The sequence below is a fragment of the Tachypleus tridentatus genome, chromosome 2 (assembly GCF_004210375.1).
Source record: "Tachypleus tridentatus isolate NWPU-2018 chromosome 2, ASM421037v1, whole genome shotgun sequence".
NCBI lineage: Eukaryota > Metazoa > Arthropoda > Merostomata > Xiphosura > Limulidae > Tachypleus > Tachypleus tridentatus.
Genome location: NC_134826.1, coordinates 128,407,035 through 128,426,700, shown reverse-complemented (window position 1 = coordinate 128,426,700; position 19,666 = coordinate 128,407,035). Strand labels below are relative to the sequence as shown.

At 33.8% G+C, this 19,666-nt stretch overlaps 1 protein-coding gene across 1 annotated transcript; it reads left to right on the top strand.

The window, feature by feature from the left end:
* The first annotated feature begins 1,180 nt into the window (after window positions 1-1,180).
* ND-B17 (NADH dehydrogenase (ubiquinone) B17 subunit) lies at window positions 1,181-18,531 on the top strand. Its single transcript, XM_076490928.1, has 4 exons — window positions 1,181-1,466; window positions 5,668-5,769; window positions 8,303-8,359; window positions 18,262-18,531. Exons 1-4 carry the CDS (start codon window positions 1,203-1,205, stop codon window positions 18,355-18,357), a joined length of 519 nt encoding a protein of 172 aa, XP_076347043.1. The 5' UTR covers window positions 1,181-1,202; the 3' UTR covers window positions 18,358-18,531.
* The last annotated feature ends 1,135 nt before the right edge of the window (window positions 18,532-19,666 follow it).

Below are 19,666 nucleotides of genomic sequence, written 5' to 3'. Positions count from 1 at the left end.
ACTTCTATTAGATTTTTTACATTTCAGACTGACTAATCTCAATGTTCATTATTTTATGAGAAACCTCGCATTTACACAGATTAACACGCGCTAACACATGACTCATCAGTGTTATTATAACGCAGGAGGGGCCGCAACCTCTCGACAACTGAAAGACACTACAGTTTGGAGGCGCTTCATGGGTAGTGAAAGATATTTATGATATATATTGCAAATTATAATGTCCATCCGCTTACGGTCAATTCCAGCGCTGCGTTTAGAAAACTACACACGCAGGGAAACCTCAACATCCACTTTTAAAATAATTGGTAAATAGGCATGAATCATATTGATGCATAATTGCATCTCGCTAGCATACCATTCTACACTAAACTCATACGAATTAATCAAACTATCATTTACATTTTAACATGTGATATAATTTGAAGAATAGAAATGCAGATTTACCTTGTGTTATTGTTGAGCGGCTCTTAGCATGATAGAAATGTTCAACAATTATTTTTTGCAATGGGAGATATATTTATCGCAGAGCTTGGGCTCTGAGTGAAATCAAGAATGTAACACAATTAACATTTTTAAAGTTTATGAAGTAATTTAAATTGATATATAGACTTTATATTTTCCCATTTCTGGGGACGAGTATTAAAAAGTGTTGTCCCAAGGTGGCAACAAATATAATCAACTTTTAATGATAATAAAGGAACACGCCTGTTATGACTCGCAATCTCCGGGTCACGGGTCCGAATTGCCATCAAATTAAACATGTTTACCCTTTCAGCTGTGCCATTTTATAATATGACGGTGAATCTCACTATTCGTTACTAAAAGAATTAGCCTACGAGTTGGTGGCAGGTAGTATTGACTAGCTGCATTTCCTCTAGTTTATCATTGCTAAATTAGGGACGGCTAGTGCAGATGATCCTCGTGTAGTTTTAAACAAATGTAAGGTCAATTTAATGGTTTTCTCGAACGCATACTTTGCGAAATCTAAATGTATTTAGAGCGAACAAAAAGAGAAGAAAATCAAAATAATTTTCTCACACCACAGGAAGTTCTATCTGGATAAAACGTTTACAAAACTAAAAATAAGCTTAGATAAATCTTGGTTAATTTATTCAGATTATAATTTGAAAAATATCATGGCTAGGACTGAGACAAAGATATTTTTACAGGTGACGCTTTAATAGTAATATTGTCGCAAGATGGCACAGACGGGCGCGAGCTCAGATACTGGTGGTGTCAAACCTGTTAATATTGAAGGTCGTTTTTCTCATGAAAGAGAACGGTTAGTAGGTGATTATACTGATGCAGATAGAGAATGGCGGAAGAAATGGTTAAAAGATCAAGAGCTTTCACCTAATGAACCCCGACGTGTTCCCGAGTTGGAAAGAGAGTTGAGGAATCCTATAAGACGGTTTTATAGTAAGCCATGGAATGCCCTCGAGTCGCTTCTTGCACCAGCAATCGTACGATACTTTGCATTCGTTGTATTGCTTATTTTACTTTTTTTGTTTAGTATTTGTACAAGTTGGATTTAAGAATAAGAGATCGTTTGTTTTTGCTTTTAACATGCTTATCTTGTCTTATTAAATATTTACTATGTATATTCCTACACTACAGGTGTGTAGTTGGTAAGTTAGAGTCACTTTGCACAGCGTCTAAGTTCCAAAAAGAGTTGTGTACCGTTAGTTACGTGAGGTAATCAAACAGGGATGAATTTTACGAAATTTACCATTGAAAATTCTTTTTGACTGCTGTGTGGCATGCTGTTCCAGTGGTATATTTTCTGTGGATTGTGTATGTATAGTAATTTTGAATATTTTAATACATATTAAATTTTTAAATACGTTTAGAATATAGTATTAAACTTGTAATAATTATACTGCGAGAAAACAGTGTATTTGATGCCATATCTTAGTATTATAAGAAAGAATAAAACAAATTCTACAAATGCAGAATAAATGTAATAAGAAATATTGCTATACACATTTTTTGTTAACATGAAGAGAGGTGCACAGTGTTTTCTTGCATGGAATCAACTTTGTGCAACAGACATTTTCAAAAGGTTTTTAGGCTGAAGTCAGTGCATGCCCAGCTGCAAAAGATAGAAACACTTTAGACTATTTGTCTAAGATAGGAATTTATCAGAGAGAGAAAATTTGAAAGGTTTGTTAGGTGTGTTTGAATTTCACAAAGAGTTACATGAAGGCTATCAGTGCTGGCCAGCCATCCTTAATTTAGCAGTTATAGATTAGAGAGAAGTCAGCTAGTCAACACTACCAGCTCCTGAGCTGTTTTTACCAACTGATAGTGGGATAGAACATCATATTATAATACCCTATGGCTAAAGGATGAGCATGTTCTATGTGATAGGGATTTGAACCTGCAGTCTTAAGATTTTCAGTCAACTCCCTAACCACCAGACACTCTTTGGGAAGTTGTAAATGTGAGATCATTATATGGAGTATTAAAGTTATATTTTCTTATATTACCCAAAGTAAAGAATATTTTGTCACTCAGTTAGGTTAGGTGGTAAATATTTGATTTTGTACCAAAAATCTTCTCTTAAATTAGATGTGTTAAGATAGAATTAATAAATTGATGTGTGCTAATGAAATATAGCTGCTGTTGTAGCATTGTGTAAAATGTTTTGGATGGTTTCTAATCTACAGTAATTTTGTAAGTTTTGCCAAATGTAAATTTTAGGTTTAAGTCTATGAGTGTAGGGAACATGAGTTTCGTTAACTTCTACTTCTTAATAATTGTATGAATATAGTACTTATTCTTCAATAATAAATAATTAAAATCAAAGTAATTTATTTTTTATTCAGTGTGAAGATACATTTTCTAAACCAAATTATGGCATAATTTTTTAACTGAAAGGTATAGATGAATTCTAATATCATCTTCTAGAAAACATGCAGAAAAAATTCATAGTAAATACAATTTTATACATATATAAACCTATCCAACACATTTGAAAACAGTTAAGCAACTAAACACACACACATCAAATTACAATCAAACTATTGAGATGTTTAGTATTGAAAGAAAATTATACTATCAAATAACTTTGTATCTAAATTTGACCTTGTTACATGTAAATTTTAAGTTTATATGTATTTGAATCTTTTCATTGTACCAAACAAACATATTGACCCTATGAAGATTGTCCACTTTTTTTCTCCACTTTAGAGAAAAATTCAGAGCTAAGTTGCTTTCTATTGATAGATTAATCCTGACTTAAATCAAGTATCACTTTGTGAGTTAATCTCTTCACTCATTCTGATCTCTTGAATTTTTTCATGTAGTAAAGGAACAAAACTAGTCAGAGTTGATCAGTGCATAATAGGATACCAAAAGTTGATGGTTATATTCTTATTCAAATGTGTTTATAAGCTTTTTCTTATTAAAGTGATATGTGTGTGTGTGTGCATATATGCACATGCATACATATATCATAAATCACTTAAGTGATTCATAATAGAATTACCCATTTGCTATTTTTTATTATTATTTAATATTGTTCTACCAGCTCATGGCAGAAATGTTGGTGAGTATTGCAGTAAAACCTTAACGGTATTAGTATGTTGGATAGGTTTTAAGTTTATTTGACTTCTTAACAAATAATTTTAGCTGGAAAGCTGTTAACACCAATTGGCTGACTGTAGTCTGTGGTTCACATGGAGCCTTATACTCTACTACATGCACACACATATAGCTGTGTGCAGCCCATTGATGTAATTATATATTTACATGGCATGCACAACATGTATCATTGTGATTATTAGTTTATTTTTATAACTATATTCATGTTGTTTAAATATAAGGTTCCTGTTCTTTTGTAAATGATGCTGCTGACAGGATTAGAGTTTTTTTTACCACTGCATGATAAATTTTGGCCATGTTACAAAAAAGATCTAAAACATATAAATGTCTAGGTTATCTTCCACAACAGATCTATAATCCATAGTTGAATAGATAGCACCAAGCTCAGTTTTGAGCATCAGATTAGGAATCATTGTGATGGTTTATAGTAGATGTTGAATTGAGGCAACATCATGTAGTTGCAAATTTTATAGATACTGCAGGTACGTTAGCTATCATTGAAGCCGGCTATAACTAGAAATGGCAAGAATTATGTGAACAGGAGATGGCAGTTTGAGCCGAAAGTGAAGCAGAAAGTTTATAGCAATAAGTTTTATTTAGAAAATATATAGTTTCAGATAAAGTGTGCAGCAGTGGAGGTACATCAGAGTTTACGGTCTTCACAGTTGAAAAGGGCCATAGAAGTGTCACAACTCAAACTTCATCAGAGAAAAGGCATATTAATATAATTAACTTGTAATTGTTAATTAACACACTTTTTTTATATTGTAGAGAGTGCAGAATGTTACTCTTAAGAGGAAATCTGGCCAGTTGCAGTAAACCCATAACCTGCCTTAGTATGGCAGGGGAGGAAGGTTGAATATAATAACTATAAGAAATATTTATTTTAGAATATATACATGTATCTATATACCTTGAGAAATTTATATGGTTGTATATAACAGCCAATGTACATTGCTTGTGCATGCATTTATAAAACTTGTACAGTTACAGAATCCAGTACATGTAACATTCTAGTATAGTTCAGTAGTCCCTTCAATACAGTGTTCACAGACTACCAGTCACATGGTATAAATGTAGCTAAGATTGGAAACATTACATTCCCTGTATTTCACTTTGTTTGAAGAATGTCATCCTTTTAGTTGACTTTCCTGAATGGGATTGCATGGTTCATCCATATTTCTTTAGTTATGACAAGTGAAAGTGAACACACTGCATGGATTAAATTAAGAAACTAATTCACAAGTAAATGGAACTTTATATGAAGAAGGGTAATCTTTCTGATAGAATATCCTTGAGTGATGTAAGTTTATTTTATTATCTAGATTTCTGATAGCTAAATAAATGTATCTTTTACAAGCATATATGCATGGTACATTGATTATTGTGCATCAGTGATCATACATTCAATGCACCACTATCGATGGTAAAAATGATATTTATCAACTTATAGTACAACAATACACAAGTGGGATAAGTACTAAGTACCAGGTACTTTTTATTTTTTAAGTACAGGTTACACTTTTTATTTTGATTTGACTCGCAATTTACAAAATGTTTCATTTGCAACATTTGAAGTTGACAAGTCAAACTGTTTTTCCTCATGTTTCTGATGTGCATGTGTAAGTAGAATTGTGTAAAATGTAGATCAAATTTTTAAAAATGAGCTAAGTACTTCATGATGGTAATTGTAAAAAGTAACCTTTTTTTTAGTCGTATCAGTTGATCTTATCCGCAAACAAGTAAAACATTCAGTTGCTGTTGATTGTGATCACTGTATATCACTAGATATGAAGTATTTAACTTCTGGCAAGTGTGAGCTGTAAGTTGTAGTAATAAATAATTACAAACTGTTAATTTGGAATAAGAGTGAATAATGTTAATGTACATTTAACATATCAACATTTATTATCTTAATATAATTATTATTCCCTTCCACAAAAGAAAAGTTATGTTAGTTGTCTTGATCCAGAGCTCATTCTTAGATATAACAATTTTTTTTATTTGAATTTTTACAAAGACTTATTATCCAGTATTTACTAACATTATTATTTTTAGGGACCTACAAAAGCATGGATTATACGTTTCTGGCTTCCAAAATCCCTGATGGCTCTCACCACTCTTTATGCTGGGTACTATTATCTGAAGTACAATTCAAATGTAAGCATGTACTTATATACAACAATTGTTTTAAATTTAAAACAAAACTGAAATAAAAACACTGATCAGTTGTTTATCTTGGATTCCTTGTATATTTGTTCAATTTCTTAAAAATTACCTTAAGAGCAATGTAATGAGAACCATTTAGTCCAAGAAAGGTAAATATGAGTCTAACACAATGAAAAGTACAGTAGTCATCGCACAGCCTTGAAGTACTGACTAAGGATGAACACCTTGTTATATAGGAGGAGAAACATGGTTGTTTGACTTTTTCAAATGTGCCTAGTGGATTGACTATGTAGCTGAGTTATTAGAGTATTCATATGACATGCAAAAAGTTCCATGTTTGAATCCTTTTCCAGGAGATGCAAAAATGAAGTTGATGTCGAAAGAATATTCTTGTCTGTTTCGAGGCCTCATGCTTTGTGATTGTCTGATGATATTGTATCAGTCTTTGAAGATTTACTTGGTATATTTTTTGTGAGGCCTTTGTCATTGTAGCATTTAATCCAGTTATGTATCTTGTATATTTGTTAAGGATTTTGTTCATATAGAATTGAGTAAAAATATAACAAGGTATTTAGTATAAAAGATAAAACAAAATTTAAGCAGTATACTTAAATTTGGTTTTAAAAATAGTTGCAAAATATTTTGCAATGAAGAGCTAATAAAAAAGAACCCAAAAGATGCTTGTTGTAAGAGTGAAATAAATAAATAAATAAATATGTGTGTGTGTGTCATGAAAATGTTAAGAGTGTTACAGTAAGAACTGATACTAAAATGGCTGAGTTGTTTGGTAAGATAAAACCAAAAATGACAAAGTGTGTATTGGAGAAAAACCTGTTTAATACTGGAAGTAGACAATTTACAAGTGGTTTAATTAGTGATCTCATTCTGTTTGGTAATGAAATTGAAGAGACTATGTGGTAAAAACAAAACATAATAGTGCAGGGGCTGAGTTATATTACGATGCTTTATAGCCTACTTTGCCATACTATACATCAGGGGTGAACTTTCTCATTTTTATTGGGACCAATTTAAAATGTGATTGAGACTTGAGTAGCCATAATATTTCATCTCCATGAAATATTTGGGCCCTATTCATTTTCTATTAACTATAAAGACTTTTAACAAAATGTTTTAAATTGTGATGCAGGAAAGTTTAAAATTTAGTAACAGACAAAAATATTTATATAAGAATAAAAAGAACAAATTCAACTTTGTATAAACTGGTAGACTGAATTAAGCCCATGGGCCATATGTTGTGCACCTCTGCTTTGCCTGATTATTGTGCAGCTCAAAAATAGCCTTGCAGCATTGTTTTCATTGAGAAGGACTCTTTGTCAAGTCTGAAATGGATCACTTGTCCTTGCTTGATATACAAAGATGTTTTCTTGTACCTTTTTCAATAGGGTGGTCAGAGTAATCTACAGATGCTGCTGTTTAGTTGTATGTCATCATATGGAATAACATATGGATACTTATTTTACTCTCTAGCTACTTTAAGTATGCAAAGTTGAATAGATATGTCATATAAACAGTTTTATTTGAATGGGATTTGTGTTGCTTTTCCAGACTGAGATCCTTCTTGATTATATTGTATACTGTTGTCTGGGATGTGTGCATGGCTTTTGCTACTGACTATTTTTTGCTTTTATATTTTCGCATGTTATAAGATACCACATTTTTCTTGTCATAGCTGGGGTGACTTGTTGGAGATCTCTTTCTTTGATGTTGCTGGTGCCATTGCAGTGGGTGAATTGTTCCACAAAAGTTAAATTCTGTCATGGGAAAGTAACTTTTTTCTTCACTTTCCCTCACATTTTAATGATTTCCCTCAGAAAACTTGATTTTGAGAAATCAAGTAAGAAAATTTAATTCTCCATATAGGTGAGGAATATTGATGTTTTGGATTGATTTCCCACAAATGTGAGGGAAATGAGCAATAATATGTTAATTTCATGTACAGATTTACTGCTCATTTCCTCTAACGAAGCTTCATTTTCTGAGAAAACTGGGAAAGTGTTAAGTTTTAACCTCTGCATTATGATCTGAGTACATGAATATTTTGTTTAAGAATGGGCTGTTACACACCTTTCTAAAAGTTATCAATTTTCAGTGGTGTCACTCTACCTGTGAAACTTCAAACAGTGTTAAAATGTAGTTCTGATACATTCCATCTTTTTATGACTGTGTATCATCTGTGGTTGTCATGACTTGCTGAATTGTCTATTCAAAATTATTTTGATATGATGTATCAAGTGTCTATGTAACTGGTTAGAAATTTGAGAAAGAATAACTTTACTGGTCAAGCGAGATTATTGTATTTTAAAGTGAAATTTGACAGAATCTACATTTACTGATTAAGTGAACATACTTGTGTAGTATAGTGCTTAATTATTTTTTAATGTACTTTAACGATAAATATGACTTGTATTTATGTAATAGTTATTTGTAAAAGTGTTTGTGAATTCTGTGTAATGCTATCCTGAATAGAATTCTCACTATATTAATACATGTTTTCTTTTTAAAGGATTGGACAAAGCATGGAAGTGTGTATTACTATTCTACTCGCAAAGCTGTTGTCCCTGTAAGTTTATAAACTATTAACCTATTTATATTTAAAAAAAATGTTTGTTTATGTAGTTAGCTCATAAAAAATTAAAGAAAGCCAGCCCATATTAAAAAAATGTTTTGTTTGGAATTTCATGCAAAGCTTCATGAGAGCTATCTGCACTAGCTGTCCCTAATTTAGTTGTGTAAGACTAGAGGGAAGGCAGCTAGTTATCATCACCCACTGCCAACTCTTGGGCTGTTCTTTTACCAATGAATAGGGGGATTGACCATCACATTATAATGCCCCCACAACTTAAAGGGCAAGCATGTTTTGTGTGATGGGGATTTGAACCCATGACCCTTGGATTATGAGTTGAATGCCTTAACCACCTGGCCTTGCTGGGCCCAAATAATATAAAGAAAATGGATAAAACATTGATATTTTAAAAAAACTGTTTTCTGGATGAAAAAGAAATGCATACACTAGCTGTTTTTATGCCCTTATTTAAACCCTGTTTGAGCAGTCATTTGTATCCTGTAGTATAGGAAATTATTTCTGAAATTTTCATATGTATAAATACAGACAAGGAAATTATAGTTCACCAATAATTTACTGGTTAAAATAAATGGGAAACAGCAGCTACTTAAAACATTTTGCAAAATTTGTGTTATGATCATTTTACTGGCACAATCAGTTATGAGACTTTCCCCTAACCTCCTTGATTCCTAGAGATCCCAGTACCAAAATTGCAAAAATCTGTAATATATGTAATATATATATTAATGTCTATGCAATTACTTATGTCTTCATGCCAGTTTTTATTATATCCATGTATCTGGTCTTAAGAGCTTCAAAAAAAAAAAAAAAAGCCTTTGACTTCATATTGGGGTTTGAAATTTGAAAATTTCCAACATGTGTTTAGATTACAGTTTTGGGTTACTCCTGAAATATAAATACTAATGTTGACTTTCCAAGAAATTCAATTCAGTTAGTCCCTTAACCTACTTATTTTTTTATATCATATCTTCCTCACAACTCTTCTAATAGAAAATTTTCTTTTTTGTTACCTCTTTCCATATGGGTAGGGGTCATAGTGCATATCATCATTTTGTTGATTTATGTTCAAGATTTTATCAAACCACTGTTTTATGAATGTTTGTTAATAAATTTGAAATCAAATTGTAGTTTATTATTTAATTTCTTGATTCAAAAGTATATGAAACCATTACTAAATTTCAATTTTTTGTGTTATATGTTGTATCATCTTTAAGTTTGCTGAGGTAACAGTTGAACCTTGATTATCCAGACTTCTCTCTGGTTTTAGGTTTTAATGATTATTGATAAACCATTATTGTGAAAACTCTTAGGAGTGAAAAGGGGTCATAATATTTGTAAAAAATTGTTTACTTTTTGTTTAATTTTGCATTGACAATATGTGTGCAGAGTGTGTAGCATGTGTGTGCATTAAGCTATGTTTTGTCTTTTAATAGTTTTTTGTTGCTATGGGGAATGCCACACATGACTACTTAGTTTGATCAGTGTGGATTGTGTAAATAGTAATGTAAACACCAAAATCTAATACAACGATGCCTATGAAGTGAAATCAATATGTTCTCCTGAATAAATACAAGCAATCAATTCTTTCATGTTTAATGAAAAGGAACTAATATAGCACTTGAAAATGGTGTCAGCAAGTAACAGATCTTTGATATACAAAAAAGAACAAAGACAAAATCATGGAATTCACTGACAACTTGAGACAAGTGAAGGACTGCAGTGAAAGTCCTTAAAGTTGTTAATGATTACCAACTGGATAAAGCCTTGTATTCTTGACTTGGTCAGCAAAGCTCAAATGAGAGACAAATTTCAGGCCCCATGTTCAAGAGAAATGTAAACATTTCTCTAGTTAGTTGAATGCTGTGGAGTTAGTTGATTATGAAACCTTTAAACCATTGTTAGGGTGGTTAGAAAATTTTAAACATCAACATGGCATAAGGAACCTCAGCATTTAAGGTGGAAGACTTTCAGTAGCAGAAAAAAGTGTTGAATCACTGTTACAGAGGCTGCATGAGATGATTGAAGAAAAAGGTTTGAACCCTGAATAAATCTACAATGACAATGAGAATGAGCTTGTGTGGAAATGCTTAACCACAAAAAACCTAAAACTGTGAAAAATCTGCACCTGGATAAAAAAAATCAGAGGATTGTTTAACTGTGTGATTGGATGTATGAATAGTACTGGAACCTCCAACTAAAACTTGTTCTAATTGGAAAATTCATGAAGTCAGAAGTTTCAAGAATGTAAACATGAATGCTCTGTAATCTATAAGTCTCAGAAAAATACATGGAAGAACTTGAGATTTTTGCCAAATGGTTTAGGTAAGAATTTGTGTCAGCAATGAAACACCTAAAGTGTTTTCAAAACATCCATTTTCCAAAAGGTCTTTTGCTAATTGACAATAATTTTGCTCTTTCTGATGAGCTCAAAAGCTGTAATATTTCTGTTACCTGTATGCTTCTTCCTTCTAACACAACATCCTTAATTCACAGATGAATAAAGGAGTCCTTCAAGCAATAAAGAACCGATATAAGAGAAAGTTCCTTTAGAATATAATTTGTGCTCATAACCTTGCTTTATCACATAGTTTTAAAGAAATTATAAAGCTACACTGTAAAAGATGAATTTTATTTGCCATCCAATGCCTGGGAGGAAGGCATGAATCAGTATATTCAAGGCTTTCAAGAATTTGCAAATCCATCATAGTAACAACCAGCCAAATGTGCAAGAGCCACAAGTGACTTAGCTGAAACAGTGAAGGAAATGTTAGATCAAGTTGGGAATGATGAAGACCCAACTACATTTGATGTAGAAGATCAACTCAATGCCAAACATGAGCTCCAGACTACATCACAAGTCTTAGCCACCATTGTCAGAAATTCTGACAAGAAGGAAGATGAGAGCAAACCTGAGGAGAAGCCAGTCTCAAACACAGAAGCAATAGATGTTTTCAGAAAGTACTTTTCTTGGATGGAAAGGCAGAACAATGTTGAACCTGTTCAAATTATGCAGCTTAGATGAATTGTTGACTTTGCAACAGTTCAGATTTCTGTAGCCAACTTTTTATCTGTAAATATCAAAGTATGATTGCATAATTGTTTTTGTTCAGTTATATTTCATTAATATTCATATTTTTGATTATCCTGCTATTTTCATGAGTCCCAGCAAGTCTGCATAATTGAGATTTGACTGTACAACATCTCCCTTCAATGTGGATTCCTGTGTGTGGTGAGGGGACCTCCCAGAGAAGGTTCTGTACTTTCAGTTTACCTCCTCTGGGATCCAATCATCCACCTGTGTGTTTGCCATGTGTGATGACCCATGAAGGGGAGGAGAAGATCCTGGTGGTTGAGGTGTCAAACTCCAACACACCACTTTGGTCTTGAATTCCTGTAGACAGGAGGTATTGGGGTACTGTAGTGTGTCCCCTCATAGGCTCCATAGTGGGTGGGGTCAGTGGGCACCAAACTGTTCTTTTTCTTATTATGGAAACTCCTCAAATAAAAAAAAAACAACAACAAATATGACAGCATAGAGAAAAATCCAACTACTGGCAAACAACCATTGGTGACCCTGTACAGTCAAACTCACAACTTGAATCTGTCCTGCAGTTTTTAATTATACTTTTTTAACTGAAAAACCCTTAGGGCAGATGTCTCCATTTTTAATTCAGAAGGGTTTAGAAGTGCTTGCTGGCTCACTTAAATTGGTAAAAAAAAATTATGGTCTGGAGCCATTTTAGTGGAAACAGCTTCATCACAACATTCCAAACTCCTTTTGAAGTCGAAGGCCATTGGAGATATACCCATTGAGGTTACTCCTCATTCTACTTTGAATTCTTCCAGAGGAGTTATAGTTAAGAGGAATTTAAAGACCATTCCAGAGTCAGATATCCTCGCAGGTTTCACCAGCCAAGGTGTTACATCTGTGTGCCGAATGTTTACTTGTAGAGACAGGATTATGGAGCTGACAAATGTTCTAATATTAACATTTACAACATCATGTCCTGCTACACAAATAAAGGCAGGATATCTGAATTGTAAGGTACGATCTTATATTCCTAACCCTCTTAGATGTTTTAATTGTCAACGATTTGGTCACTCAAAAACATCTTGCCATGGTTTCTTAACATGTGCCTGTTGTGCTGGTAAAGACCATGATGATTTTGAATGCCAACTAGAACTGCATTATATTAACTGTAATGGTCCACATTTTTCCTATTTTACTATTTACCCTAAATGGGTGAAAGAGAAAGAAGTACAATGTCTCAAGACAGTTGATAATATTACTTATCCAGAGGCTCGGGAAATTACTATTCCCACTTCCATCTTGGACTTATGCTGCTGTAATCCATTCCACAACTACAGTGGGAGTCCAGACAGACCTTTCCATGCATCCTACAGAATCCTTAACAGAGCATCTTAATCTAGTACTCTCCAAAATCAACAAAGTTAATGAATCAGTATCTATTTCTATCTCTATCCCTACCACATCTTCCAGTCATTGCCCAGCTTCACCTTGTTCAAGCCCAGGTGTTTCCATGGGGTCTCCCTGTCTTAATGCCCAAAATGCCAGAGCAGGATCACTAGAGAGTGACCAACCTATATCCAGTAAAGAAAAAAGTTGTGTTGCAAGCAGAAGGTCTCCATGCCAAATTCTCCTCCAAAATAAAGAAAAATGGCCATGCTAATCCAATGGAACTGTTGAGGTTTTCAATCAAATGTGAATGACATCAAGGATTTGATTGACTTTTATCATCCCAAATGTCTTTCTTTACAGCAAATATTTTTAAAACCTACTAATACAGTCAGAATTTGACAATACTCCTGCATTGAAATGACAGGTCGTGTAGGACAAGGACATGGGGGAGTAGCACTGCTGGTTGATCAGCATGTGCCCACGTTGTCCTTGTCATTGAATACGTTCTTGGAGGCTGTAGTTATCTGTATCTTCTTGGGTCGTACCATCACTGTTTGCTCCCTGTACCTTACCCCTGAAAAAAATTATCATCCCTCAGACTTTGATGCCCTTATTGAGCAACTGCTAACCCTCCTTTTAATTTTTGGGGATCTTAATGGGCATAATCCCTTCTGGGGGGTGGTTCTAGTATTGATGTGAGAGGTCGTGCTATAGAGCATATGCTCCTGAATCGCAGCTCCCCTCTCTTCAATACTGGCTCTTACACTTATTTTCATGCACCCAGTCAGTCATTTACTGCTATAGATCTTTCTATCTGCTCCCCTTAGCTTTTCACTTGGGTAGTTGACATCAATCCACAGGGTAGTGATCATTTTCCTATCATATTAAGAGAGATTGGCCGTGGTCAGTGCCACCTGACCCGTGTGCCTCAGTGGAAGTTCAACTAGGCCAACTGGCTCTCTTTCACTGCTCTCTTGGAACTTTATCCTGCCATTTTATGTAAATCATTGGTAGATGATTGTGTAGCAGCAGTAGCTAACTGTATTGTCCAAGCAGCTGCTCAGTGCATCCCCAAAGCCTCAACCTCCCTACCCTTGGTGGAATTCTGCTCTTTCTATAACACAAAAAGCTCAGAAATGTGCTTGGGATAAATTTCATAGATATCCCACACTTACAAACCTCATTGCATTTCAGCAAGCCCATGCACAGGCTTGGCAAGTTAGTTGTCAAAGCCAGAAGGAATCTTGGATTAAATTTACCTCCAGCATTTCTTCAACCACCAGTTTAAAAGTCATAGGGACAATATCTGGAAGGTGAATGGATGGTATACTTCTATCCCCATCTCCATCTTAATATTCAATGGCCATGAAGTTGCTGATGCTCAGAGCATTGCCAATACTTTTGGTGAATGTTTCTCTCATGTATCTAGCTCTTCAAACCCAGCTCCTTCCTTCTTAGCTATTAAAACACGAGTTGAACATCTGCCTCTTTCCTTTGTGACTGATCATCCCTGTGACTATATTCACCCTCTTACACTGGTAGAACTCAAACTTGCACTTCATTGGTCTGGCAATACATCAGTTTGACCTGATGATATACATTATGAGATGCTATGCCACCTTTCTGATGCCTCTCTTACTATTCTCCTGGCTGTCTTTAACTGGATATGGCAGGAGAATGTCTTTCCTGATGCTTGGCACCAAGCTGTTGTACTCCCTATTCTTAAACTTGTGAAGGATCCAAAGATTCCTTCATCTTACCATCCCATTGCTTTGACGAGTTGTCTCAGTAAGACCTTAGAGAGGGTGGTTAATGCTCGTCTTTTTTGGTTCCTTGAATCAAACAACCTTCTCTCACCAACTTAGTGTGGACTCTGAAGACAACACTCCATGATAGACCACTTAATTTCCCTTGAAACATCAGTTAAAGAAGCCTTTTTGAAGTGACAACATCTTGTTTCTATTTTTTGATTTAGAGAAAGCTTATGATACAACATGGAGATAGGGCATTTTGTGAGACCTTCACTCATACGGATTGCATGGCAATTTCCCATTTTTTATTAAGCATTTTTTAATGAACTGCTGATTCCAGGTTCGTGTTGGCTCAACACTTTCACGTTTTTTACCACAGGAACTTCGAGTCCTTCAGGGCTATGTTCTGAGTGTCACACTTTTCATTATAAAGATTAATGCCATTAGTGAACAGCTAACCCCTACAGTTGCAAATTGTCTTTTCATTGATGACTTTCACATCTCATGTCAGTCATCAAACATGAGGTTTATTGAGCAGCAGCTACAAACTGCAATCAATTATTTATTTAAGTGGACCACAGCAAATGGTTTTCAACTTTCTCTCTCTAAAACTGTGTACATTTCTGCCACCAACAGGGTATTTATCCAGATCCAGAACTTCATATTGATGATGCTGTACTTCCTGTTGTCCCTGAGACAAAGTTCTTGGGTTTTATATTTGACTGTAAATTAAACTTTATTTCCCACATCAAGGAACTTAGTGTCAAATGTATAAGAGCACTGAACATTCTCCATGTCCTCTCTTCCACCACTTGGGGAGTGGAGCAATATTCCAGGCTTAAAATTTATCGTGTCCTTATTGGATCCAAACTTGACAATGGGTATATAGTTTATGGTTCTGCCAGAACCTCAGCACTGAAAATGCTGGATCCTATCCACCATCAGGGGCTTCGGCTTTGCACTGGGGCCTTTTGTACTTTTCCTGTCCAAAGTTTGTATGTGGAGTTCCATAAACCCCCTCTTTATATTTGCCGTTTGCAACTGTCTCTTATGTATGCCTCCAAACTTCGCTCTTTATCGCAGCATCCTACTTGGGGTTGTGTTTTCAATCCTCAGTGGGCCACACTTTTCTATAATAGAAAATCTGCCATTGTTCCTTTTAACCTTCGTATTCAGGCACAATCAGAGAAATTGGATACATCTTTGAATAGCATAGCAGTATCAACAGTTTGGCCTCTTCCACCATGGCTAATTACTGTCCCCAACTGTGACCTATCTTTGAATCATCTGAGGAAGGCTGGTACTCCTAAATGGAAATATCACTCTTTATTTACTGAACATCTTTCAAGTGATCCATACATTTCCATATATACGGATGGTTCAAAACCAGGTGACTCTGTAGGTTCTGCCATGGTTTGTTACAGTTCAGTTATAGCACACAAAATTCCCTCTACAGTTTCTGTGTTCACTGCTGAATTGTATGCCATTTGTCCTGCCCTGAATCATATCAATACTATGCAATATATGAATTGTATGATCTGTACTGATTCACTCAGCTGTTTATTGGCCCTGGCATCATTCCATGTTAGTTACCATCCTATTCTTATCAATATCTAAAACAAACTGGCCCATTTCTCTCTACCATCTATCTCTGTCCAGGTTTTTTTGGATACTGGGTCATGTTGGTATTCATGGGAATGAGCTAGCTGACAAAGTCCATCTGCTCTGGCTCTATCACTACTGTCCCTGTTCCACACATGGACTGTGGTCCAGTTATCAAAACCTGATTATACACCAGTTGGCAGTCGACCTGGAGTGAGCAATGAAATAATAAGCTTTTTCAAATCAAGTCGTCTTTAGCTCTTTGACCATCTTGTTTCTGTAAAGATCGAAGGGAGGAAGTTGTTTTGGCTAGACTATGCATTGGTCACAATTTTTTAACTTACCACTTCCTTTTATCTGGTACTGATGCATCAATGTGTGGCACTCAGGTCACAATCATACATATTTTATTATCATGCCATCATTATAACCAAGAATGACGACACCATTTTACATGTATTTTTAAGGAAGGTTTGCCCTTGACATTAGCCAGTGTCATAGGTGATACTGGCTGGCTCACTCATGTTTTTACATTTTTAAGAGCCATTGGTCTTTTTAACTTAAGGTTTTATTGGACTATACACTGTTTTAGCATGATTTCTTTTACACATTTTAATTTTATTTTAACCTGAACCCAGGACTGGAAAGGCCAACTTCAGGTGACTGACAGCAAGTTTGAACTTAATGCTTCAGTCTTCCTGACAGGTTTTAATTGTACATATTTTTACCTTAATTTACGTGTACCATTATAGTATACTACATCTTGTTTGGCAGAGATAGCCCAGTAGCTTTGTGCCAATAAACATGAAATACCAATCTACCTACCTGTACAATATCTATAGTTTTCAACAAAGAGAAATCCAAACTGCCAATTTAAAAGTTAAAAGGTTGTCCTACCTTTGTGCTGGGATATATTTATTAGACTTGTCACAGTGGCTCCACCCACAACTTCATCTTTGGAAATACTTGTTTAACTATACCTACTCCTTTTAAAGTAAATGTTTATAACCAATTGCAAGTGCTCATTTTGAATTACATAATCCAGTTAGCCTTCCTACATTGATGTTCAGGGTGATATTCCAATCACAGCTTAGTTAGGAAGCCTGATAAATTACAGTGGATGTTTATGAGATTGGTATTGTAACTTATTATTTTGTTACACCTTCCATTTCAAAAATTCAACAAGGTTTATTAAGTATGATACACAAGCAGAAAAAAGTATCTTAACATTCTAAGTGATAGAAATCTTTGTTTTTTGTAATTTCAAATGCTACTTGTGTACACACAGGTAATGTACGATAACCGTGTTAGAAAAATGCACAGTTTCAAGAAGTCTTTCGGAAGCACTTGGGTTATAGGTTTTTTATTTCACTGTATTTTACAAAATACTGGTACTAAGAAGAGTAAGAGATTTGTACTTTGTAGATCAGTTTAATTACATTTTATACAGTAATATAAGTTGTACATGTGCCACATGGTTCAAAGTAAATGAAACAAAAAATTGTAAATATAAATAGATGAATAATGGTAAGGGCTTTAAGCTGTTTAGAACAAACAGTTGTGGTATAGAGAAAATAAAGTTTTTATGAAAAATGTTTAATATTTATTTATGAAGTTTTAGAGATTATGCAAAGGAAATGTGACAAGTTTCAGATAAAGAAAAATATTTTTAACTTTAAAGTAAAAATCAGACAATGAGGTTAGCAAAATTTATTACTTTTTTCTTCTGGATTCAGCCAAAGAACTTTGAAATTCAAGTGTCAATATGACAAGTTGACATACATTTACATGACTGGTGTTACCTGATTTAAAAGAGTGACTGGATTGTTTGAGATTTTTCATAGCTTGTGGGTTATGTGACACCAGAAATGAACAAGTTTGTTTTTTTCAAAGGTTTCTTTTGAAATAAAGGAATTAAAACTTTGAATTATAATGCACTTGATAATAGTAATTTAATTGAAATGTATAAGTGATAGAGTGGCTTAGTTAAGTTTTGAATGTGCAGAAAGGAGTTTAAAAAGTACATTGTGATTATAGGGTTAAAATGCAGGTTATAGTTTTAAATGTTTTTATTAATCATCCGTCTTTATGTTTACAACTTTCAGGGAGACTCTGGATTTCCTCAAGCACGAACAAAAACAGAACCAGCAGATTATGCTGATCGTGGCTTCAAAGCTAGGAAAGTCTTTAGAGATATTTAAGAACTTAGTTGTTTTAGTATAGAGTGTATGAATAATTATATGCCACAAAATTAGTAACTGTAAGTTTATAAAAGTTTAGTATCATGGACTGTAGCATTATGTTGTATTGTACCACTCATACAAATGAGTGGTACTTGAGATGCAATAAAATATCTGTAAACTGTTCTTAAATTACGAAAATTTGTTACCTGACTCCAGACATTTCACGAGTTTTGTTAACGTGGACATAGGCTAATCTGAATTATTTTCCTACTAAGAACTGAACTTGTTTTACATTTAATTTTTTGCAGATTTGTAACTATATCAAAACTGCTGCATATGAAATTTCAAAATTTAAGTAAAAATAATTTTAACTCTTTCAAAAATTGTGTTCAGAATTAAACTAATACTTTCTGCTTTAACATTTACTTAGGTTAATTTGCAAAGAAAAACAAAATATTTGCAAACCTCTGTTTCTGCATAGCTCAAAATAGTCTTGTATTTAAATGGTACACATCAATTTATTTTAGAATTTAAGCCCAAGCCAAAGCACAGATGTATATTTACTAAGAAACTCATTCATTGAGAATATAATTTTTAAAATTTTGCTCCTAGTGATATTTCTTCCATTTTTCTAATTTTATTAGTATAGCCTGTATTGTTCACAGCATGCAGTTTAACATAGAAGATGATGATTTACAAAAATAATTGATTGTTTTATGTTAAAGTAATTAGCTCCAGTTTCTACAGAGAAGACCAAGAAACAGTTTGTTTTAATACTTTTAGACATTCTTTTAATTCATAAAAATGTTTTATGTTACATGACACTTGACTGAAAGCTATGAAAGTTTTTTTTTTCTACAGCAGGATTTCAGATAAGCCTAATTAGGAACAATGAGTACAGTAGGCAATAAAAAAGTTCTAATGACTCAAATCCTAATTTGACACTTTGAAACAACAAATACATCAAAGAATTTGTTTATTGAAGAGAAGCTTGGTTTACTGTAGATAAATTGATTTTGACTAAGTATATTGTTAACAAAAATAGTTAATTAGCTTGACCTGGCACCATCATGAGAGGCTGTTGGTTATTGAATTTCAATTCTTGCAGCTTTAAAGTTTGTATCCTGAAACTGGTAAACCAATAAATGATATATGTTAATAAATACATGTCCAGTTAAAACTGTGTGCAAGTGTAAATAATGGTGGTTTGTGATCAACAATAAAAAACTTATTTTAAAATCTAACAAAACAGGAATTATTTGTTTTTTTCTAAAGACTTAGCAGTTTTTAAATTTCAAAAATCAAATTTTTAAATCCAAAACTAGAC